The sequence below is a fragment of the Ananas comosus genome, linkage group 22 (genome assembly GCF_001540865.1).
Source record: "Ananas comosus cultivar F153 linkage group 22, ASM154086v1, whole genome shotgun sequence".
Lineage (NCBI taxonomy): Eukaryota > Viridiplantae > Streptophyta > Magnoliopsida > Poales > Bromeliaceae > Ananas > Ananas comosus.
The window spans coordinates 2,958,132-2,982,363 of record NC_033642.1 but is presented as its reverse complement, the minus strand read 5'-3'; the positions used below and the strand labels follow the sequence as shown (position 1 = coordinate 2,982,363).

The window sequence follows — 24,232 nt, the reverse complement described above, 5'->3', positions numbered from 1 at the left end:
CTCTCTCTCTCTCTCTCTCTCTCTCTCTCTTAATCCAACGGTATGATATTTATCATGGTTCGCGAACGATAATCCAAAAGCCGGGAACCTACTTGTCTACACGTCGATCCTACTATTACCCGGGGATCCCAACTCATTTACCAATCAAGTTATCATACTAGATTGCCCACCTTTACCAGTTTCCCCATCTAAATTGCCGCCTTTTGAGTTATCGTGGATTGCGAACTATGTTAGCTAATATATCATCGGCCTGATATATATATATATATATATATATATATATATATATATTATATATATATATATATATATATATATATATATATATAGTGTAGAGCTACTACGCTATCGGAAGCATAAAGGATTCCGGTTTTTTGACCCTTGGATCAAGAATTGTGCGGTTGGGATGATTACGGTCCCCCCACAGTTGAGTAGTATCTCTAGGGTTGAGTGGTCCCTATAGAGTAATAATATTAATCCAAAAGTTAAAAATAATTAAAGGGGCTGATCTAAGGGCCAAAAAGTTGGAAGCACTAAATCCTCTATGCTTCCGATAGCATGATAGCTCTACTCTCTCTCTCTCTCTCTCTCTCTCTATATATATATATATTTATAGGCTAGGGCTACTATACTCTTATGAGTATAGACCCTTCTGTACTTATAAATTTTCGGTTGTGGATGAGGAGATGTGCGGTTAGAATGATAGTGGTCCCCTAGGATTGAGTAGGTGATTGGTTGAATAGTATGATTTAACAGGTAGAAATGGTCAAAGGGGTAGATCTAACGATTGAAAACTTATGAGTACAAAGGGGTCTATACTCATAAGAGTATAGTAGTCAGATTCTATATATATATATATATAATNTATATATATATATATATATATATATATATATAATATTTTAATTATATATGATAATATATAATTAAAATATATTATATATATATATAGATTATATGTATATAGAGTTTAGGTTATTGGGCCCACAAAATCAAACCAGCAAAACGCTACTCTAATTGCTCTCTCTTTTTCACTTGCTCGCAGAGTCACTTCTCCTATTTTTTTAATATTATAATATTGTATTTATGCATTCATTTTGCATGTTATACTATTAGACAATTTTTGTATCAAATTTTAGATAATATTTTATAAAAATTAAACTATAGATTGCACGATATTAAGAATTGCAAGCGGCTCGTTTAGGGCTCGAGCTCACTTGACTAGAAGTTAGGCTCGCTCAAGCTCGCCTCGAATTAATTTCAAGCTGAGCTTGAGCCTAAATTTACGCTCAAAATTAATTTCAAGCCAAGCTTGAGCTGAGGTAAGCTCGCTCAAGCTCGGCTTGTTTCCACCCTCTGCGATATGCCTTCATGGTGTGGTGATGAAATCAGTTTCTTTAAGTAGAATTCTACACTTGTCACCGTAAGTGCAACCACTTTAGCTGATGAAGTTGTCTTTCAAAAAAAATCTTTGGACTTCCAACATTGTTTGAGATGGGTATTATTCATTTTTGTGTATCATGGATCGTTTCTCTGTGCTGATGAGTTGCGACTTGGTAGAACAAAGTTTCAGGTAATAAATAATACCATTCTAAATAAACCATAGTAATCTGAGGTCAAATTTCCTATCTTCTGCAATCTCATTGCTCTAGAGATTGTGCAATGTTAGAGACTAGATTATCCAATACATTTTGGATTGATCTGGAATACTAAATTTAGTAAACAACAGCAAACTACATCTCTGGTAAAACTCCATTTCTGCATAAAGATTGTTGTTTGAAGGTTTCATTTCGGTTTCTAGCAGTAGAACTATAGAAGATGGAAGAGAGTATTAAGGGGACTAGAGTAAAGAATTTAGAAGAGAAAGATTTAACGTAGGCTGCTGTCTTGGAGTTGCTCAAGTAAAATAGGATGTCAGATTGATGTCATTGCTATATTTTTGAGCTGTAACAATTTATATGCAACTTGTATCTTTGTCAGCACCCTTATTTATCATGCTATGCTTCAAACGTTGATAATGAAATTTAATTAAGAATGCCTTTTGATTTCGTCATATTCAAGGAAGATTCAGTTTCAGAAAGTATGACGAGTATAAGTGCAAATCCTAGTCACTCGATTCCTGTTTTCTAAGCCATGCTTAATAGCTTCCGTGGCCCAAACTTAATAGAATGACTTCTCTACTCTAGAAGCAGAAACTACTCTTGAAGCAGAAGCGGAATAGATTGATGCTTCTGTTATGGGTTTGTGGACTTCCAAAAGCAGAAGCTCAAGCTTGATGCTTCTGTTTCTAGCTTTAGAAAGTTGCTGGGGAATAGACTTAAAAAGGGTATTGGCTTGGCCAATAGTGTGCTCAAATAATACACCTCCAAGAGCTTTTGTTAGGCCACATGCTTCTTAAGCTCCCTTCAACTATCCCATTTTCACAATAAGATCTGTTTTTGCATTCATATCATGTAAATCTTATGTATAACATGTCAAAATATAAAACAAATGACACTCAGAATTAGTTTGATCAAGACATATTTTACAGTTCATTGCACTGTAACAATAATAAGCAAAACAATAAGTCTGTTTGTATATGATAGAGACAAAAAATTTAAGTGCCTATCGGCACAGGTCATATCTACTGTTCCGTATCGTGCCAACAAGATATCGGTACGATACAGTTCTCGTGCCGATGGTACAGCTCAAAACTTTTTTTTTTTTAATTAGGAAGTAATTTTCTCAATAAAGTTCGAAAGACTTTATAAAGATATATAATAAGCAATTATAATATTTTGTTGCTAAAGAAAATAAATATTTCATGCAATTATGTATCGGCATAGACGTATTTTTTGTTACCGGCACGCATTGGCACGGTCCAGCATGCATTGACATGGTCCAGTATGCACCATGCCAACAAGTTTTCGGCACAATCCCGTGCCACGACACTTAAATCGTTAATAGAAACTATAAAATCACAGGTTGAAATAAGTTATTGGTTTGATAAAATGTTACAACCATCAAGTTGTATATCAAATAGAGCACAAAGGCAAATGGAATAAGAATTTAGTGCTGGTTACATATTTTGGAAAAAGATAAATAAGAAACACGAAGATGATATGTATATGTTTGTGAAGTTCTCCTCATTTGGGATTAATATGCATTTGTAAACTGATATGCATGTTTCCTTGATTCTGGTTCAGCTGATTATGTCATGAGCACCTGTCATGCTGTATAACAGTGTTCTCATACTCTATACTCAATATAGGTTAGTTTGCATAGTGAACTTATCATAAGTTTCGTAAAGTATGAATCCGTGCGATGAATGCATAAGCTTATAGGCGAAACTGCTTCGACGTAATTATTACGAGGGATTGCACTAAGCTTCTGGCAGTGAAGGCTCTTTTGTTGCCTCAGGAGAGGCCTTATTATAGCTTGATGCTGTTTTGTAAAGTTATCCACAGCACTATAGTAGTTTCCCCTCTCATGGCCATTGCAATATTTGCTGAGATTTTCCGTCGAAATCTTTGTTTACAAGCCAAAGATAGTCTTAGTAGGGTATTTTATACTTCTTGGTCGTTATGGCATTTGTAGAATTTTAATTGGTCTCCTTAATATTTTTCTAATGATGCTGGAACGTGTTGAAAGATTGAATGTTAAAGTAGTGGGCGTTCATAGACTCTTTACTTCCTAGGTCAACTTTCTAGTAGCAGCTGCTTTTCTTTACTTCTAGGTAAGTCTTTTGTAATGGCTCATGGTTTTGTAGTATTCCTTCTGTATATCAGATACTATTCTCAATAGTAGCTTATGCAATAGTTCAGTAAGATGTTGCTGATGACTTGATTTAGGGAAATTTCCAATGGCTATAAAGCCACAAAGTGTATCTGGTTCTCTGGGACTCGTGATATTTTAACTTTTATTTTGACAGGCACAATTTGGTCCTCGCAAGGCTTCTTTCTACTCATCATGCTGTCGAGTTTGCATATGCTATAGATTAATGCTATTCTAAATTTTGCTCTTGTTGTCTCTTAACTATCTTATCTCTTGCTTCCGCCAGTTGCTAGTTCATATTTTGTTACCGATTGGCGATTGGTCCAAACTTGGCTTACCCTCCTTATTTATTCTGGCTGTTCTCTTCAATTTTTTTTTTTTTTTTTTTTACGACTCTTTCTTTTTTCTCTCTTGATCTATCTCTAATTTCTTAACACTTCAGTCTAAATTTTTGCATTTAATTTGGCAGGTAAGGCTTTTTTTATCCGAGGATGCTCCTATTTTTTCTGCTTTGGGATCCCAAGACCATCTTCAAGCAAAGGGTTCATGGCCATCGCATGCGACAGGCTTGGACTCGGATGATTCTCTACCTCCTGGTTTTGAGGCCCCTCATCCTTTTTACCAGTTCAAGATAGATCTCTCGCAGATTCCTATAATCAAGTGGAACATCCCTCCTAGTGTAAGCAAATTTTTTATTTTTTAGTATGGCCCTCTCAAGCTAACTGAAGTTTCAATTCACTCTGGAGTTAATGTTGGCCTTCAGCTGCTGTTGATTGTAACCTCCCCTGGTTAATTGCAGGTAGTTTTGAATCCGCACTGGTCTGTGGTTGCTGGAGAAGAAAGTGAAGAAGCGTCAGCAGAGGCGCACAGAGAATTAGCGGTGCTCGAAGCAATTTATCCTCGCCAATCTAGCATCCCTCCAAAGTAAAGCTTTCTTGCTTTGCCACATCTGCGATATCTTTTGTCCATTCCGCTATCGTGATTCTATATTCTGACATATGAAATTTTTTGAATATGCCTGCCCAGTCCTAGCGTTTCTCCGGAAGTACGAGACTCCTCCCATGATGACTCCCAAACTCCTCTAGTCCCTATCACTGCAATCGAAGATGAAGATGCATTTGACCGATTGGAGACCTCGCTGTCTGTTGATGGATCCAACACGTTCCAACAGCCTGCTGTTCACAATACTCCTGAAGCAAGAACACCATCTAGTAGTTTACCAGATCGAACACGGTTGATAATGGAGCATTTGCAACAGAAAGCGGCCACTTCTGCACTTGGCGGAGAAAAGCTGGCGGTCAATGGCGCTCGACTGGCCACCGAACCTGATGTGGCGGCTGCAGCTGCTGCCGCATTCACGGCTATAATGAGGAGCAACGAGCAGGGCAGCCTGATCGACCAAGATCTGCTCATCAAGATCCTCAGTGACCCTGCTTTAGTACAGAAGCTGCTCGCCGAGTACGGAGCGAATAACAAGCAGCAGCAGCCACAAGTGGGTCCTTTGTCTTCGGCGCTGCTGCCGCCGCCTCCCCCGCCACCTCTCCCTCCCCCTCCCCATCCCCATCCCCATCCCCAAATCCATGCTGCATCTTCTGCCACCTCCTTGGCCATACCACCGGCCTCGCACTTGTATCCGGTGCCTAGTGCAATGCCGTCCCCAGCAATGGTGCTGCCGCCACCGGTGAATCTACAGACGTCTCCGAGTGCTGCTGCTGCTGTCATTCCCGTCGCGGTCAATTCTTCGTCGAGCATCCCTCTTCCGGTGAAGGATGTGAACTACTACAAGAGCTTGATCCTGCAGCATGGCGGGGACAAGCAAGAAGCTTTTGTGTCGAATACAGCGCAGTTCGGAAGTTACAGTGATAGCTCTTCGATAGGTAAAGTTGATGTAGATTCGGCCAGGAATGTCGGGTCTAGACAGCAACGAGATGGGAAGAACAGAATCCCAAAGCCTTGTGTTTTCTTCAACAGCCCAAGAGGGTGTCGGCACGGCGCCAGCTGCTTGTACCTGCACGATACGTCGTCGACCGTGCCGCAGCGGAGTGAGAGTTCCAAGGGGCCAAAGAGAATGAAAGTGGATAGAGGAATTGCCGACAGGAGCGGATGAGCTTTGCTCCTTGCTCTTCTCTCCTTTTCTCACTTCATTTTTATTTTTATTTTTATTTATTTTGGCTCCTCCATCCATGTTCATTCATCTTTTGCAGTACATATCATCCCTTCTGTTTTGTCCGAGTCCGAGTTGTTCTTGTAGTTTTGTTTTTCGCCTTTTTCTTTATCTGAGGTAGATTTTACCATGCAAAGAAAGGAAATGTATTTCTTTTTTTACTTCTTTCTCTCTCTCTTCTCAATTTATTTAATTACTTCATGCCTGCTTGTCGGCCTTCGACCTTATTGAATAGCTTCAGGGCCTCGGTCGCGTCGGTGTATTCGGGATCCAAATCAGGGCTGATGCAGAGTTAAGTTCTGCCCATCGGCAAAGCTTGTCGAAAACCTGCAGCATCACATGACAAAACCAAACAGCTACTACGGCGCGGATCTCAAAGTTTGAGAAACAATTCCAATTCAGGGTTCTGGAGAGCAACCCAAAGAATAAGAGGCATTATTGGGATTTCCTCAAAGAAGATGAGAAATTATTGATCGAAGAGATCTGTTTAACATTGGTTTATAGTTTTCCGGTGAGTTCGTCCCGTGATTATTCCTTTTGATTGATTTTTTATGTCTGAAAGTATTGAGACTGATGCTTCGCAGTACAATGTCACAATGTGATGTTAGGGACGGGTCTTGTAATGTAACCACTTTTAGGGCTTGTTCGGTTCACCTATTTTGGACCTTAAAATTAGAATGAGATTTATTAATTTCAATAGTTGTTGTTTCTTTTACGAAAATTGGATTCCGATTTGGAGATTCCCATTCTAATATAGTACGGGAAATGGACCAATCCATCAATGGCCCAATCCAGCTGTGTATTCAGAATTCAGGCTTATTATTTTATTTCAGAGGCAATTTAATTAAAACCTCTTCTCACCAACACCTTCCCCTCCTCTCCCTTGATCACTCTCTTCTTCCCGAATCTAAATCCCTCTCTCAAAACCGTAGCTATCGCAATTATTGTCCCCAAATCAGCCATTTTGATTTCCATTTCAATAGTAGACTAAAATATATTTTAATGATTAACTATTCCAATATTATTTCTCATTCTCATTCCAACCATGAACCCAAATAAGTCCTTACAATAGGACGGTTGAGAAAATATAGTAGTTTAATTAACAAATACTATATTCCAACCATGAACCCAAATATGTTCTATACATTTTTATTATTTGTTAATTCTAATCGCAGGAAATATTTTGCTATGATAGTTGCGATAGTAAGGCTTAGTTGCAGTTGCAAGAAAACAGGGTAATTACTTTGTATAATCTGTTTTGCATGTAATGAAATAAATGGGACAATTTATGATGTTTTTTCTTGGGAGTTCATGAAATCTCATTCCTATCTCTCCTTCTCTTTCCGACTGTTCTTAATATCATTCCTCTTACTTATCTCTCTAAATCTATCGTTGAACGGAGCGCTTATCTCATTGATAGTGGTAATTTATATTGGTATTTTTGATCCCACCAAATTTTGACTAAAGAAAAGAAAATAAAAAAAATCCAATAAAGCTCTTGGATTTCTCAGAGTTAAATGCTCAAATTTAGCAAAGAGTTTTGAAACTACCGATGTCGTCCAACTTATCTAATGTAACCTTAAACATGGTCTTCAAGTGTTGCTTCTCATAGTAAAAATTACTTCAAAAGCTATGCCAAACATATGCTTAATGAGCTTGGTTAGTTAAGAGAGAGTTTGAATAGCATTACAAACCGAATTATATCGAACCAATAAAATAATGTTTGGTCTGATTCATTAGTTTTTGAATTATCTAGAGTTAATCAAGGCTTACTTTTTACATTTTGACTTTATCAAATCTTAATCATGAATGTTCAATCTAATTACTGTATTATTAAAACACTGGAGCCATCAGGATTGATATTTATTGTATCCTAATTTTAATATATCATAAGGTATCTAAGAAATGAATATACCATATTTGAAGCAAAGTGTAATGCTATAAAATACCTTGAAGTTGAAAAAAAAAAGAAAAAAAGAGAACTTCAAATACCATCCCTATGGTTTTGCTCTTTCTTACTTTATTATCTATGGTTTAAATGTATCACTTTAGTATCTATGATTTTATTTTTCTTCTTTCGTTATTCCTTTCGTTAATTTTTTCGTTAAATCAGTGACAAAGTTAAAACCTCAGGATACTAAAGTAAAAATTCGATAAACTATAAGATACTAAAGTGAATTTGATAAACCATAGATGGAGAATCTGAAGTTTTTTATATATAATTTAATGAAGAGTTAATATGAGAACTGACAGAAAGAAAAAAATAAAACCACAGGGGTATTAAAGTAATACACTTTAAACCATAAGGTACTTAAGTGAGAAAGCGTGAAACCACAAGAGTGATATTTGAAGTTTACCCAAAAAAATATATATGATATGATAAAAAAAAAAAAAAAGTACGCTTCAATTAGCCCTCCAATGGGTTAGCCCTCCTGTGGTTAAGCACATTTGTACTTTATCACCCTGTGATTTTTTTAAAAAAATATTTCACTATCCAATAATTTTGTTTGTTCCATTGCATAAATCCGTTGTTAAATAGACTAACAGAAATAAAATATTTTACAAACCACAAGATAAAAAAAAGTGCTGCAGTTTACAAATAATAGGAAGATAAAATATAGCACTTTCTATACATTGTACTGTTACTATCCAGTGGTTTGTAATATATAGAACTAAGATACCAATGAAACACAATAAAAAACAAAGAAAAAGAAATGAAATGAAAAAAAACACAACAACAGTGTGTTTAACATGATCATAATCAGCCGAGAAAAGAAAAATCCCAACAATTAAGACAAGTATTATTCATGATAAGAATAACAAGAGACAGGAAAATCTTGAGTTACTTCAAACATATTAGCTTCTGAAAAAGTTAAAAACATTATATATAAATCAAATCTATTCCATTTTAAACACAACACAAAGGTGTCACACAAATAACACATGCAACAACTCAAACATATTGTATTCTGAAAAACCACTCGTCTCAAAACCCTACAAATATATCACAACAAATAAGACATATCACACATCAGTTCAAATACCGGTAATTTACAACGTATACTAATCACACGTAGAAGCTCCTCTTCTTGCAAATCCTTGCCCAATAATTCTCAGAGTAAAAAAACCATAAGAAATGTTATACAAGTCATCTGTCAATAACGTCAAATATTTTCTGATCTCGTGCTTCTTTACAGCTTTGATTATATTTGCCATCTTCTCTCTGCAAATCGAAAGAGTGCAGTAAGTGAAACAGAGCTAAAGTTTTGCATGGATCGTGCCAATACTCAAAATAAATAACAACTTTATTATGAGTATATTAAATCTAAACAGAGTCCTTTATGCAGTGCAGAAAATTTTCTTGAACGAACAAGACTTTCGGCACTAAAATTTCAGATATGACGCAAAGGTAACAAATCTAACATCTGAGATGAGAAGAAAAAAGATTTTAAGGCATCCGTACATTCATTAAATAACAACAGTAGCTGCAAAAGTGCAAATCGAGCCGGAAGTAAGGAGAGATTGTTCATGTGGAACAGGCAGCGACAACAACATGAATCACCTTGGCTGCCAGCTTAATATGAATTATAACGATCACAGTTACTAAAAACTTACATGTAATCGCATTAGATCAAGACTAAAATGGCCTTGCATAACAGGGTCATTTGAAAGTGCTTCCATCTCTTTTGTTTCTTTAAAGTTAATTTCTACACGATTGAGGCGCCAGCACATGGATTTCTATTCTCGCTATTGTTTAGCTTGCAAACTCATCTTTTCTCAAAGAACAAAAAGCAAAACAAAAAAAAAAAGAAAAAAGAAAAAAGAAAAAAGAAAAAGGTTTCTACTAAATTTATGTTTTTGTTTCAAAAACCCTATAGATAGATGTATTAGATGCTAAAATCGTAGCATCAACAATTAGGCACAAGAGCATAAACGAGGGAGGATTACCAGAAGAAGCTTGAGTAGTGCTAGTGCTTTTCGAGTTCTTCTGTGCTGGAGATTTCGACCTCTCAATATGTGGGGATGATCCCTGCTTCCCATCTCCAGCAGGTAATGAATCTCTTTTGCTGATTTTGTCATCATGCACATCCGGACTTGATTTAGGAGAAAAACTTGCATGGACTTTGGCTCTTGCTGATTCCGTGGCTTTCATATAACCAGGAAGCGAAGCGCTGTCGCTAACCCTAGGCTCATGATCACCATGATCACGCTTTTCCATCCCAGGTGAACTAATTCTCTTCGTATTCTTTGAAGTTTTGGGCAAATTCTCCGTAGTACTAGTTCTGCCTGAATCATTCTTTGGACTAGAAAGTGCCCTCTTGATTAATGTATGAGTTCTTTGCCTTTGAGTATGTGTAGTCTTATCTTTCTTGCCTGTCTTGGAATTTACAGAGATGTCACTTGAAGGTGTTCCTTGTGACTCGGCAACTGTAGTATGGCTTATGGGAGTTCCTTTGGGTGATGACTGAACTTCTGGGTCTGTCGAAGTACCCACCTGGGGCAGCAATTTTAATGGAGTTGCCTCAGTTGATTGTTGGTCAATCTGTAATTCACCAGCAGCAGTAGTTAAATTGGCTGAATCTCCATGACCTTCCTCCAATCGTTGCAGCTGATCATCTTCAAAGTCATAGGAAGAGTCCGTCGTTCCAGTATGCTTACTTTCTTGATTAGTTTCCTTCTCGGCTTCATCATTTATTTCTTCATCTCCTTTCTCAAAATCTTTGATTTCAAGGGCCACTTCCCCATCATCAGTTTCAGATCTGTCAGCCAAGGAGAGTTTTGAAGAGAATAAATTGTCCGTTGAATTGTCTGCTGTGTCTTCAGAAGAAACAAATTGAGCTCTTGGATCACGATGCACTATGCTCTCTGAATAGGTTATTTCGCTACTCTTTGTCGAAGCATCCATTTCCAAGTGAACAATGAGCTCTTCTGCCTTGCTCACATTATCTTGGGATTCGGAATAACTGGGCTCGCTGACATTTAAATTATCTCCCAGCGGTTCAGAATCTGCACCCATATCCGTGCCGTCCTTTAGGTTATCATTACAAGGTTCAGGGTCAGTATAGAAAGTATCACGAATTGGTTCTGTTGTTGCATTTGCAAAATCTGAGGAGGAATCCACAGTAATTGTTTCAGTGTTCATGTGATTATTCTCTATGATAGTAGAAGCCTCAGCCATGGATGATTGTATTTCCAGGTTATCCTTCACTGAAGAATTATCAGGAGCATATTCTGAGGCTTGAACATCTGCCGCTTCACAACTTCTATTTGTAACTAATCCTTCACTGTCAATTGGCACAGCTAGCTCACTTGCAGCTATCTTTGAATCCCATGACATAGCAACTACTCCACATGGAACCGAATCTACAGCTTTATTATCAGCCAATTCAGCGCTAGCATCCTGACCAACAGAATGGTGATTAACATCTTTCTCCTGCTGCTTTCCTAAATTTGATATAGCTACGGCGGTCCACCTCTCCAACCATTCCCATGCCGAATCTCGTATCGAAGGATCACATTTTACGTGAACAGTTTTGGTCCTTGGCACAGCCTCCGTAATCTTGTTTTAGTTGCAAGAAAAGTAACAATTACATGATTGATAACGAAGGATCAAAACCATCACTATAATGTAACATCAATAGGCCATACCTTACGCACGAATCCATTTGAATGAAATATTTCTGTTCGAGAATATGCTCTACTTGGTTCCTTACAAGAACTTCGTTCCACCTGAACTCGAGAATGAAAGAAAGTAACAATTGATAAGGGCATAGGATGGCATATTGACCACGCATTTAAGCGGTAGCAAGAAGCATCAAATTCAAAAGAAAGGTTGTAGTGTCATCAGTTTACAGCCAATTCACAAGGATGAAAGTCTGTTATGCACTTTGGGACTTCGTAATACAGAGCAGAGTGATTAGAGCCTTTAGTGTTTGTAATATAATCTTCAAAGCTAGTTTCATATGATGAACCACAGAACCAGTTAAAGATTAACAGAATTACCAGGATGATAGATTTTCAATACATGCCTAAAATACCTTATCCTCTTCTGCAGATAACTTTTCAACTGATTGGTGAGCTTGGTGAGCCCGCACAAGCTGTTGCATTCTTATTATTCCAAGGGTGCAAAGCAATGTTCCAACCGCCACTCTCCTCGCCAGGTATCCACGCGCAACAGCTTGAATCATCACAACACTTTTAAGTTTCTTTAGTTCTCTCCTGGCCTAATCATAAATATAGACTACGATAATTAATAGAGGAGGAAATATCATTAAAAAAGAAAATCTTAAGATATTTGGGCACTAGAATTTACCAAGTATCTCCTGATGCCTGCCTGAAGAACAGCCGCGGCAAGATCATGGTTGTTTTGATCACTGGGTGTGCCACTCGCATCAGTCATCACCAATTTAGTTTCTTCAGATTCGAATTCAGCTGGGGCGGGTAATACGGTTTCATCAGTGGGTTTCATTTCTTCGGCAAGTTTTTCCGGAACAGAACAGTAATGTCGGGAGCAAGCACTGTCGGTTGCGAGATCCGGCTTTTCCTTGTTAGGGCTGACAGAAACAGGTTCCGAGATCACAGAGCTCCGAGAAACTCGACGCTTGGCTGATCTCCTCCAGAACGTGCACCAGCATTTATCCGAAAGGGAGTTGCTCTGAAAAGAAATAACAAACAATGTATAAGCCTTCCTAATCAAATCACCGCATAAGGTGATACCACAGGTAATATCAAGGGTATACGATGTAGCATGGGAATATCTGCTTAGAACAAGTATCGAATAAGCTATTGGTAAATAGAGCTATGTTTACTAATTTTAGCGGTCGACGTGATGTCACTAGCATCCTGTATTCTATTTTTCACATGCGAACAACGCAACAATCTCCGCCGTCTCAGGTGATGGGGCGATACTCGAGCCTACGACGATGTGATTCTCATCTTTAGAGAAGAAGCTCAGAAGTCGAATTACACACGCCGACGGATATTGCAGTCCATGCGTCACTTAACAACATTTGATGGGCAAAAGGAAGGATGCAAGTTGATGAGGGTAGATATTAAAGAAAGTCCAAACTCTCATAATCCATCCATAAGGGCGTCGAACGTATATTAAAACCGATTTAACCTAAAACGGATATTTCAATCTATGCAAGACCCAAATACTAACAAACAGGCCTCAAAAGGAAAGAACATCTCTCTCACATCAATCCAAATAAAACTCAACGACGAAACCTGTGAATCATATAGTGGGTAATTCAAGTTCCTTTAACTCAGATCTCAGATCCTGTTATAACCCTATCAAATTCAAATTCCATGAAACGATTCTGTGCCTTAAGCAGCATTTCCACAGGCAGGAGATCTGCTGATCAAGATTGCTAAAAAAGGGGTGAAGATTCCGAAGCCGGTGGTCAGACGCAGTAGTGCCAGATCTGGGCCGGCACGAAGTATTATTATTGTAATAAAGCAAGCAAAGATACAACAAAATGTTGCCCGTAATCCTCCGAACGAGGTATTCTCAGATCGCGGGAAATTAAGTTCGTAAGATGTCGTCAAACTACTACTGTAGCTGATCTGCAATGAATACCTCTTCGACGTCGTCGCCGTCGTCGACAACCGCACTGCCGCCGGCGCCGGTGCAAGGGAGGATCCTGAAGCAGGCGCACTTCGGCCGTCCCATCTCCGAAACTTGCTTGATTTGAATCCTCCGCCTTCCGCTGGATGGCTGCTGCTGCTGCTGCTTCTTCTTCTTCTTCTTCTTGTGAGTTGTTCTGTGCTCCTTTTTTTTTCTTTTATTTATTTATTTTGATTCGATTGTTTTGTTTTCATCGTTTCTTTATTTCTACGAAACGGAGGGCGGATAAGACTAGCTCCTCGGCTTCACTGTTCCGTTGCAGCCAGCTGACTCTCTCGAATTCTTTTTAAAAAAAATTAAACCTATGAGCTTTTATAATTATATATATATATATAAAAAAAAAGGATAATTGCATATGGCTCCCCGCAAGAGTATCAAATAGCAAATGTGTTGTTATAAAACTTAAGATATCGAATTTATCCCTCCAAAAGTCTTTCCATCTGTAAATATATTTTTCTGTTACCAAAAATTTAGATAGCCATGAGTTAAAAAGCTAATCACAGTTAGTTAAGAGATAAAATAACCTTTTTTACCTCTTACATATATAATTTGTATTCCAATGTTGAGTTATATCACCTTATGTACGTCGGTAGCGAGACAAACGGTGGCGGTGACGTCAAAGGTGAGGTTCGATCACGACAACAATGAAGTATGCCGCACATGCCGCGGCGAAGGTTAGGAGAGAGAAAAAAAAAGTTTTTTGCAGGGATAAATTTGTATGGGCAACATAGCCGTTTTACACACCAACTATTAAAAAACTAACGGTGAATCAAATGACAAGGCCATATATGAATAAATCAAAACTTTTAAAGGGATATATATGCAAACTAGAAAAATTTTGAAGAGATAAATCTTATCATTTAAGTTTTGTATGGATTTATTTGTTATTTAATACTTTTACAGGGACCTCTATAAAATTAACCTATTATAAAAATAGTCTTCTTCAAAAATTATTTATTTATAAAAATAGACCTCTACTATGTCACGTAAGAAAAGTGGAAGAAAATAGCTCGGAAGCGGTGAATAATTTGCTGCATAAAAATGGAGTGAATCGTTTACTGCTTTCATAAGAATTGTAGAACTGTCCGGAATACATTCTAAGAATGTTGTGAATTGTATGTCGCTTTTATATATGAGAATCGATTTACCTTTTTTCATTATGTGGTGAATAATTTATCGTATTTATTATGCTGTGAGCGATTCACCGCTTAATGTATTTAACCTTACAAGTCCTCCCACCTAATCACTTCCCTATTTTTTGCTCTCTATCTTGCTCCTCTTCCTGTCACAGTGTAATATAGGCTTGTCCAGTGCAAATTAGCGATTGGATTATGCCGGCAGATTTGCTTATCTTGACCCGGATGTGGGGTTTCGATATAATTCTTGGAATGGATTGGCTCTCGAAGTATTACGCTGTCATTGATTGCGAAAACAAGGTGATCACTTTTCGTGAGCCCGGTGTAACGCCCCAATAGTCCCACTTCGGATGGGATACTGATTTCGATCTGTTTATATGAGGCCTATACGCTAGTAATAATAACCGGGCTTAAGCATTTTGGGCCGGTTGTTTGGGCCCAACGAGTTATTGTTGCTAGCGGGTCGGGTCGTTACAATTGGTATCAGAGCCGAATACCAGCAGAAAATGTGAGAGCTAAGTGCTCTGCGGGACAAAGTGCTACACCAATGAATTTGGTGGGAGCCACCTCTTGAACCCGTAAGAGCCACACATCGCCTGGTAATTCTGGTCCTGATCTGTCTGTTTATCTGTGATCTGGTTTGGACCCGACGAGGACGTCAGGGTCTAAACAGGGGGAGTTTGTAACGCCCCAATAGTCCCACATCGGATGGGATACTGATTTCGATCAGTTTATATGAGGCCTACACGCTAGTAATAATAACTGGGCTTAAGCATTTTGGGCCGGTTGTTTGGGCCCAACGAGTTATTGTTGCTAGCGGGTCGGGTCGTTACACCTGGTCAAGAGGAACTGGTGTATCGTGCGTGCAAGAGCTCATGCTTTGCGACGACGGTGTCGGCGTCGAGAGCGAGGAAGTTGATTAAAGGTAGATGTGTGGCCTATTTAGTGACAGTTGTGGAGACTCAAAGGGAACTCCCAACACTTGGGGATATTTCAATAGCAAGCGAGTTTCTGGATGTGTTTCCGACGGAGTTACCGGGATTGCCACCGGATCGGGAGATTGAGTTCGTCATTGACTTGGTTCCGGGAACGGCGCCAATTTCGAAGGCTCCATACAGCTCAACTGCAAGACCTACTCAATAAAGACTTTGTGAAGCCGAGTGTGTCGCCGTGGGGAGCTCCGGTGCTATTTGTGAAGAAGAAGGTCGGAATGCTTCGGCCTTGCGTAGATTATCGCAAGCTGAACAAAGTGATAATCAAGAACAAGTACTCGTTACCGAAAATTGATGATCTGTTTGACCAATTGCAAGGGTCTCGGGTATATTCAAAAACTAATTTTCAGTCGGGGTACCACCAGTTGAAGATCAAGTAGGAGGATGTGCATAAAACAACGTTTCGTATGCGTTATGGCCATTATGAGTTCACGGTGATGCTATTCGGACTTACTAATGCCCCTGTAGCATTTATGGACTTGATGAATCGAGTCTTTCGGCTACTGTTGGATCGATGCGTCGTGGTCTTCATTGACGACGTGTTGGTCTATTCATGAAGTGATCAGGAGCACGAGGAGCATTTGATGACCGTGTTGCAGATTCTTCGAAAAGAGAAGCTTTATGCCAAACTAAAGAAGTGCGTCTTTTGGCTATGCGAAGTTGCCTTCTTGGGTCATGTGATATCCGGGAATGTCTCTAGGTGGATTCAAAGAAAGTTGAGGCGATTAAAGATTGGCCTCGTCCGACGAGCGTTGCGGAGATCCGCAGTTTTCTTGGTCTTGCGGGGTATTATCGGCGGTTCGTGGAGGGGTTTGCTAAGATAACTACTCCACTGACGCGCTTCACGCACAAGAGAGCGAAGTTTGTGTGGAGCGACGATTGTGATCGGAGCTTCAAGGAGTTAAAGGAGAGGTTGACTTCGACCCTGGTACTTGCTTTACCGATTCCGGGGGAGAGTTTTGTGGTATATAGTGATGCTTCGTATAGTGGTCTTGGGTGTGTTCTGATGCAAAATGGGCGAGTTATTGCTTATGCTTCTCATCAGTTGAAGAGCTATGAGAAGAACTACTCTATACACGACCTTGAGCTAGCCGCGATGATATTCACGTTGAAGCTATGGAGGCATTATTTGTACGGTGAGCATTGTGAGATTTACACGGATCACAAAAGCCTTAAATACTTGTTCACCCAAAAGGAGTTGAATATGCGACAGCAGCGGTGGTTGGAGTTGTTGAAAGACTATGATGTCACTATCCTTTACTACCCGAAAAAAGCCAATGTTGTAGCCGATGCACTTAGTAGAAAGTCGGTTGAGAATCTAGCTACGGCAATCACGCACCAACCGTCATTGTAAAGAGAGATGCAATGGTTTGGCCTTGAGGTAGTAGCTCCGGAGGTATCGGCTATTCTTGCTGCATTGGTAGTACAACCGACCTTGTTGGAGAGAATTAAGGAGCAACAAGCTACAGATCCTTATCTCCAAAAAGTGCGGGGTGAGATTGATAACAGGCGTGCCGGTGATTTCGACGTTGGATCCCATGGTACACTTTGGTTTCGAAACCGTTGGTGTGTGCCAAAGAATGAAGAGGTTCGAAAGGCAATATTGTTAGAAGCGCATCAATCTCCATATAGTATTCATCCTGGTGGCACTAAGATGTACAAGGACCTAAAGATGCATTATTGGTGGCCGAGGATGAAGAGAGATATTGGAGAATTCGTGGCGCAATGTTTGGTATATCAACAGGTGAAAGCGGAGCGCCAATTTTTGGCGGAAAAGTTGCAAAGCTTATCTATTCCCGTTTGGAAGTGGAAAAATATCGTGATAGATTTTGTGAGCGATTTGCCTCGATCTCAAGCCGGACATGATGCGATTTGGGTGGTGGTGGATCGTTTGACGAAGTCGGCTCACTTCTTGCCGATCCATACCACTTGGGCAGAAGATAAGTTAGCGCAAGTTTATCTTGATGAGGTTGTGAGACTGCATGGGGTTCCGGCGTCCATAGTTTCGGATCGAGACCCCAGATTTACATCTCACTTTTGAAAAAGTTTGCAAGACGCTCTGGGCACACGGCTCGATTTTAGCACGACATTTTATCCTCAAAGTGATGGTCAGTCCGAGAGAACGATACAAATCCTTGAGGACATGCTTCAAGCGTGTGTACTTGACTATAAGGGTGGATGGCATGACTATTTGCCGATGGTGGAGTTCGTGTATAATAATAGCTATCAAGAGAGTATCGCGATGGCGCCATTCGAAGCTCTTTATGGAAGGAAGTGTCGCTCCCCTATTCATTGGAGCGAAGTGGGTGAGAGAATTACTCTTGGTCCCGATGTGTTGTGAGAGGCGAAAAAGAAAGTTCGCCTTACTCGTCAACAATTTACGATAGCGCAATCGCGGCAGCAGAGTTATTGTAATAAGCGTCGAAAGGATCTTGAGTTCGCGGTTTGAGACCACGTGTTCTTGAAAGTGTCACCCATGCGTGGTGTGAAGCGATTTGGGGTTTGCGGGAAGCTTAGTCCCCGATATGTTGGACCGTTTGAGATCTTGGAACGTGTCGGTGCGGTGGGGTATAGGCTCGCATTACCGCCGAGGCTTGCGGGAGTTCACAACGTGTTACATGTGTCTAATCTCCGCAAGTATTTTCGCAATTCCTCTCATGCATTGGAATATGAACCGATAGAGTTACGCGAGGATATGACTTATGAAGAATATCCGGTATGCATCTTGGCTCGAGAAGAAAGGAAGTTGCAGAATTGTACAATTTCATATGTTAAAGTCCAGTGAAGCAATCATGCGAGGCGTGAAGCCACTTGGGAACTTGAGGAGGCGATGCAAAAGGCCTATCCTCATCTATTCGAGTCGACGAATTATGGTATAGAATTGAGTTTCGCAGACGAAACTATTTTTAAGGGATGGAGAATGTAATATACCAAACTTTAGTCAAATTGACCGAAGTACGGAGTGGGATAAGTTAGAGTGGTCCGTTATGCATTCCAAGTGTTTCGGAGTGTATAAGTAGGGTTTATGGACCTTGGAGAGCAAGCTGGAAAATTTTCAAGCCATTTCGTGCTGGGAATGCTCTCGGGGTTCGGACCCTGCTTGTAGGGTCCGGACCCCGTACTCGCAAATGCGTAGGTTGGTCCAAACCTGTGTTTTGGAGAGGGGCCTATGTGCAATTGTTACATGAGGGACCATATATGGGGGTTCTAAGCCCTAAACCTTATTCCCCTCTTTTGTGAACAAAGAGAAAAGTTCTCTCTTTCTCTCTCTAAGTCTTTTCTCTCTCTCTCTTTCTCTTCTTCTCTCTAGGGTTTGTGAGAGGGCTTGGTGGAGAAGAAGACTTCTTGGAGGGTGGTATTAGCTCTTGTGCAAGCTCTTGTGCAAGGTTTTGGGAGAAAGCTAGAACTCAAGGTGAGTTTTTGTGTTGTTAAGCTAGGGTTTATGCTAATCTCTTCTAGTTGTTACTTTTAGAAGCATGTATCGTAGATTGATTCAAGAATCTCCATTTATTAGTGAGTATTTGTAGATTTTTGGAAACCCTAGGGGTCAAATTGGGGTTTTGTTTAGCATGAGATCTAACTAGGGTTTGATCTCTTGTAGCCCTGATTGGCGAGTAAGCTGACGCGTTGGGAGACTTGGATTGAAGTTCCGACGAGTCTATGCGGAGAAATCGAGGAAAAATTCCGTTTCAGCTTCGTTTGCCGTGCTCGAGGGGAATAGGCGATCATAAATTACAAGACTTGAATCATAGCACCTTAGCGACCCTACGAGGTGGGTGGTGCTATCTGAAATCATCGAATATCCTTTTATGTCTAAATGTCACCCATTGAGCATGTATGTATGTGTAGGATTCATGCATTGTAGGGTTAAAATGAGAATATGTTGATATATGTATATCTCTTGCATGCTTTTAGTATAAAGATGCATATGAGTTGAGAATGAGATATTGAGCAAATGCTGAACCCTATATATGTATGAATTGAGATATGAACCTAGTTGAGGTAAAGGATATGGTGACATTGTGACAAGTGAGTGAAATAGCATCTTGTGGCATTAGTGAGCATAATGAATGCTAGAGAATAGAACACATAGTGTGTTGTGGCATTGTGAATATGGCATCCTCATAGTTGTGGATTAGTGAGCATGGCATCCTTATTATTAAGGATTGGATCATACTCACCTGTAAATCTTGGCTTGAGGGCGGTTGTACCCCCTCGAGCGATGAGTTCCGGAATAGTCATCACTGGGTTATAGTTTCCTCAGAAGACGGTCTCGTCGGGTTGTAGGAGTTTCTCCCCAATAGCAGGGATTTGAGTTGGTGAGTTGTTTGTGGGCGAAACCTACGGGTTAGCCGAGATGATTGGGTATTGTGAATGGTAATCGGCATGCATCATGAGCATCATATATTGTTAGCATTCTTATTCAGGCATAATAGCTGCATTTGTTTAGAATGGTTATCTATCTATCTATCTGTTTCTTCTATTTATGTCTGATTTAGACCTAGTGGGAAGTCGGCGGGGTCGGCGGCCGAACCCACTGGAAACTTTCTTGTAGTTCTCACCCCACTATTTTTCCAGATCAAGGTCCGAGCGAGGCGGTTGAGGACCGTGGCAAGGGTATCGCACCCTAGCTAGTGACTACCGGAGTATAGTTCATATACCTTGTCATTACTATCTTTGTATATGATAATGATTGTAGAAAATGATGTAAAAAGGCTTATGTGATGTATGTTTTGGATCATGATGATGTATAAATGAAAGAAAAGAATGTAAGTAGTTGTATTATGCTTGTATGTGATTAAATGTAATCATCTACTTGTATGGATGTAATAGCATAGAACTTTCACTTTGGTTGTTGCTTGCCTTCGTGCAAGCCATGTATATTTCTATTTCCGCTTGCGCAAATTTATATACATGTTGATACTTGTGTCGTGCCTTGGGCGGGCAGGGGAGGTACTGTCCGTCCGGCGTTTGCTGGCGTGCCCGAACCGACCAAATCGGCGGTCCCGGGGCGTGACACACAGTCTTGTCCCCACATCAATGCTGCCACTGTCGCCGTTGTCGTCGCCGCCAACCTGTCGTCTCTATGGATGTCCATTCCTCCCTCTCTCTATCACTCTCTCTTTCTATATCTTTCTTTCTCTCTCTCTCTCTCTCTCTCTCTCTCTCAAAAAGTGGTGCCGCTCCACTACCAACATTGGCACTGTCACGGTCACGGTCACGGTCACAATGTCCGTTACCGAACCACTACCACCGCACTCCCAACATAGAGAAGATATACTCTTTCTCTTTTTCCCTCTCTTTCTCTCTCTTTCTATGTCTTTCTCTTTTTCTCTCTCATTTCTCTCACTCAAAGTGGTGCCACACCACTGCCAGCGCCAACGTAATGACGGTCACTGTTACGGAATCACTACCGCCGTGTTCCTTGAACAATAAAGGTATACTCATCTCTTCCGCTTTTTTCTCTCTCTCTTTTTCTGCCTTTTTTTTTTTTTTCCTTTTCATCTCTCTCTGTTTCTGTCTCATAGTGGTGCCGAACCACTATTGGCGACATCGTCATCACTGCACTATTGCTTCCGCACTCGTCGCCACAATGAAGGTATACTTCTTCTCTCTTTTCTCCCTTCTTTCTCTGTCTCTATTTTTTTCACTCTCTCAATTCTCTCTCTCTAATAGTAGTGTCGTACCACTACCAGCGACATTGCCATCAACACACCAATGTAGTCGTGGTCGCCATTACTGTGAAGGTGTACTCCTTCCTCTTTTTTTTTCTCTGTCTTTCTCTCCCTTTCTTTATCTCTCTTTTATTCTCTCTGTGTTGTCGCCTCTGTCGCTGCTGCATATCACTGTTGACTCTATAGTTGTCGTTGTCTCCTCCACCACCATCATAGATAGAAGGTCCCTACTTTTTCTTTGTCTCTCTCTTTTTGTGGTGCCTGTGTATGTGGTGCCTGTGTATGAATGTGTGTGTATGTGGTGCTTGTGTATGAATGTGTGTGTAAAAAGACATCCCGAATATATATATGTGTGTGGAAAATGGGGATGTGGATAATCTCATATTTATATATGTGTGTGGACCCTTTCCTTTTATGTGCTAAGGCCCTTTGTCATTAGTTATATGTGTTTTTTTTCCACATGTAGGAATCCTTTTCATCTCTTTAAATATGTGTACACATTAGTTTACAAATATTATTTTTTATATTTTTTGAAGTAAAGATGGCAAATAATAATATGGCTTTAATGTTCACTGAATTGACAAGTGATTGCTCATGATAACAGTTAGGGGTGTAAACGAGCCGAACACGAGCGAGCTGACCCCAGGTCGTGTTCGACTCGTTTACTAAACGAGCGGGCCGATCTCGAGCTCATTTCGAGCCGAACACGAGTTGGCTCGCGAACAACGAGCTGGATTGCCACCCCTAATAACAGTCCACAATATATTGGCGATCGTAAGAAATTAATCGGTATCTCAACAGACATTACATTTAGTGAATTTGAGAGAAGAATATATCAATTGATTGATGTAAGAAGAGATGAGTATTATTTAAATATCATAGTCCGATATCCGACTAGTTAAAATCTATATGATCTTCACAAAATTATGGAAGATGAATCATTATGTTATAATGGCATTCTTGTTTGACGGTTTACAATAAGAAGCAGATAGTTGTATCATAAGGTTATTATTCAAGAATGTTAAATAGTGACTTAGACGTGGATGTATTGTCCTATGGAGTTGAATTAGATAATACCTCCCCTGTTGACTTCGGAGATACAGTAAATACATCTAGATTAGTGCTATAAATAATATGTTCATATAGTTAGTTAGATATAGCAAATTTTTAGATTATTTTATATTTGTAGAGAGTACGAACTTTTGTATATAGTGATCGGTCCTCCTTCCCTCCTACGTGCTATTGTCATACCACAACATCAAGTTCCTACACCTGATTGGTTTAGGGTATATTACAATTAATTATTTACATCATGTAATTTTGTGTATGGTTAGGTAGTTGTATTTACCAAAATAATGCAGAATTTTCATGTCTTACGATGTGCATGATCTATGATCCTTTCTATTGGGATCCGAGTTTGACGGAATACATAATCAGTAGGAGGCGCAACATGAAGTAGATGATGAGCAAAGCAATATTAACCATGAGGGTGCTAAACGTGATGAACCTTTGAATTTAGTGATAAATGATGATATAGTCGAGAAGGGCCACCACTTAGATGCAGACCATGACGTTAGATTAGGGTTTCTTACAGATGTCATACACAATGAGGCCAATAATCCAATCGCTTGTAATGAATATGTTTGATGACCCGGATGAAGATGCTGAGTTACACTGAAGTTACTTGAATTTTATACACTTGTATATGTTACTTGGATTTGACATATCAGAATTTGGAATAGTCCTATATATGAGATATAATAGGGCTAAACCTTTTAATCCGATGATAGCATTTTGTGCCGTGGTTACACCTAAGAGGTTAAGAGTGTTAAGCGTGTTTGAGCTAGAGTAGTCTTGGAATGGGTGATACCCTGGGAAGCGAGCTGTCACAGTTGATATCAGAGCCAATCACTAGTCGGAAGTGTGAGATGAGTCTCAACTAAGTTAGGATCATACAGCGGGTAGAGCGCGGCTCCCCACAAGATCGATTAATGCTAATGAGATGAGTCTCAAATTGCTTGGTACTTGCTAGTGTGCTTGACCCTTACGAGGACGTCAGGGCTTAAAGAGAGAGAGAATATACCACCACAGGATTTGGAATAGTCCTATATATAATATATAATAGGGCTAAACCTTTTAATTCAGCTATAGCATTTTAAACAATGACTAAGCTTAAGAGCTTAAGAGGGTTAAACGTGCTTGAGCTAGAGTAGTCTTAGGATGAGTGACCCTCTGAGAAGTGGGGTGTTATAGTTGGTATCAGAGCCAATTATCAGCCAGAAGTATGAGATGAGTCTCGGCTGAGCTAGGGCCGTACAACGGGTATCAGAGCCAATTATCAGCCAGAAGAATAAGATGAGTCTCTTTTTCTCTCTCATTTTTTTTTCTCGTTCCTTTTTTTTCCTATCCGAAGAGGCAGCAGAGGCGGAGGCGGCCCACATCGCCTTTGCTCCACGCACCTTCGCCCTCGACTGCGCCCTCACTTCCCGCCCTCCTCGCCTCCGACCTTGCCGAGGCCGCGCCGCTACCTTTTTTTTTATCTCTCCAACCCTTCTCCACCGCCTCCGTGGCCCTTTCCGATGGTAACGAGAACAGCAGCACGTTCTCTTCCTCCGCCTTCGCCTTCCACCTCGACTGCAGCAAATTTTGCACCCACCAAATTCACTTCTGGGAACCCGCCGTCCACACCACCGCCACCGACGACAAAGAGGAAGCGCTTCTCGGCGCTGAGAAGCTCACCAGCGAGGGAGGGGGCACGCGGCGCACCCGCCTAACCTAGAGGGCGACGGCGAGCGCGGCGTCAGCAATGTTAGAGGCGAGGAGGGCAAGGAGTGCATAGGAGCATCTCTAGATTAGCACTTTTGTTTGTTCAAAACAAAAAAAAA

The 24,232-nt window shown here is 40.2% G+C and overlaps 2 protein-coding genes across 5 annotated transcripts in view; one reads left to right on the top strand and one right to left on the bottom strand.

Moving 5' to 3' along the window:
• LOC109727376 (zinc finger CCCH domain-containing protein 30-like) overlaps positions 1–6,082 on the top strand; it is a 23,963-nt gene extending 17,881 nt beyond the window's left edge. For all 4 annotated transcript variants that reach the window (XM_020257482.1, XM_020257481.1, XM_020257483.1 and 1 more), the window contains 3 exons: positions 4,223–4,432; positions 4,553–4,677; positions 4,780–6,082. In XM_020257482.1, the coding sequence (XP_020113071.1) occupies positions 4,223–4,432; positions 4,553–4,677; positions 4,780–5,860 (1,416 nt within the window). In that variant the 3' untranslated portion in view covers positions 5,861–6,082. The remainder of the gene's footprint in view (positions 1–4,222; positions 4,433–4,552; positions 4,678–4,779) is intronic.
• On the bottom strand, positions 8,779–13,826 carry LOC109727297 (protein IQ-DOMAIN 32-like). The gene is made up of 6 exons (XM_020257356.1): positions 13,497–13,826; positions 12,231–12,572; positions 11,956–12,141; positions 11,567–11,647; positions 9,866–11,477; positions 8,779–9,140 (listed from the first exon to the last, which is right to left on the bottom strand). The coding sequence occupies exons 1-6, from the start codon at positions 13,587–13,589 to the stop codon at positions 9,121–9,123; spliced, it is 2,334 nt and encodes a 777-aa protein (XP_020112945.1). The 5' UTR covers positions 13,590–13,826; the 3' UTR covers positions 8,779–9,120.

What these genes read in the sequence shown, in the direction of transcription:
- LOC109727297 (XM_020257356.1), bottom strand. Translation starts at nt 13,589, where the DNA reads ATGGGACGGCCGAAGTGCGCCTGCTTCAGGATCCTCCCTTGCACCGGC. An exon ending in ACGGCGACGACGTCGAAGAG is followed by an intron (nt 12,573 to 13,496) that starts GTATTCATTGCA and finishes ATTTCTTTTCAG; the next exon opens with AGCAACTCCCTTTCGGATAA. An exon ending in CAGGCATCAGGAGATACTTG is followed by an intron (nt 12,142 to 12,230) that starts GTAAATTCTAGT and finishes ATTTATGATTAG; the next exon opens with GCCAGGAGAGAACTAAAGAA.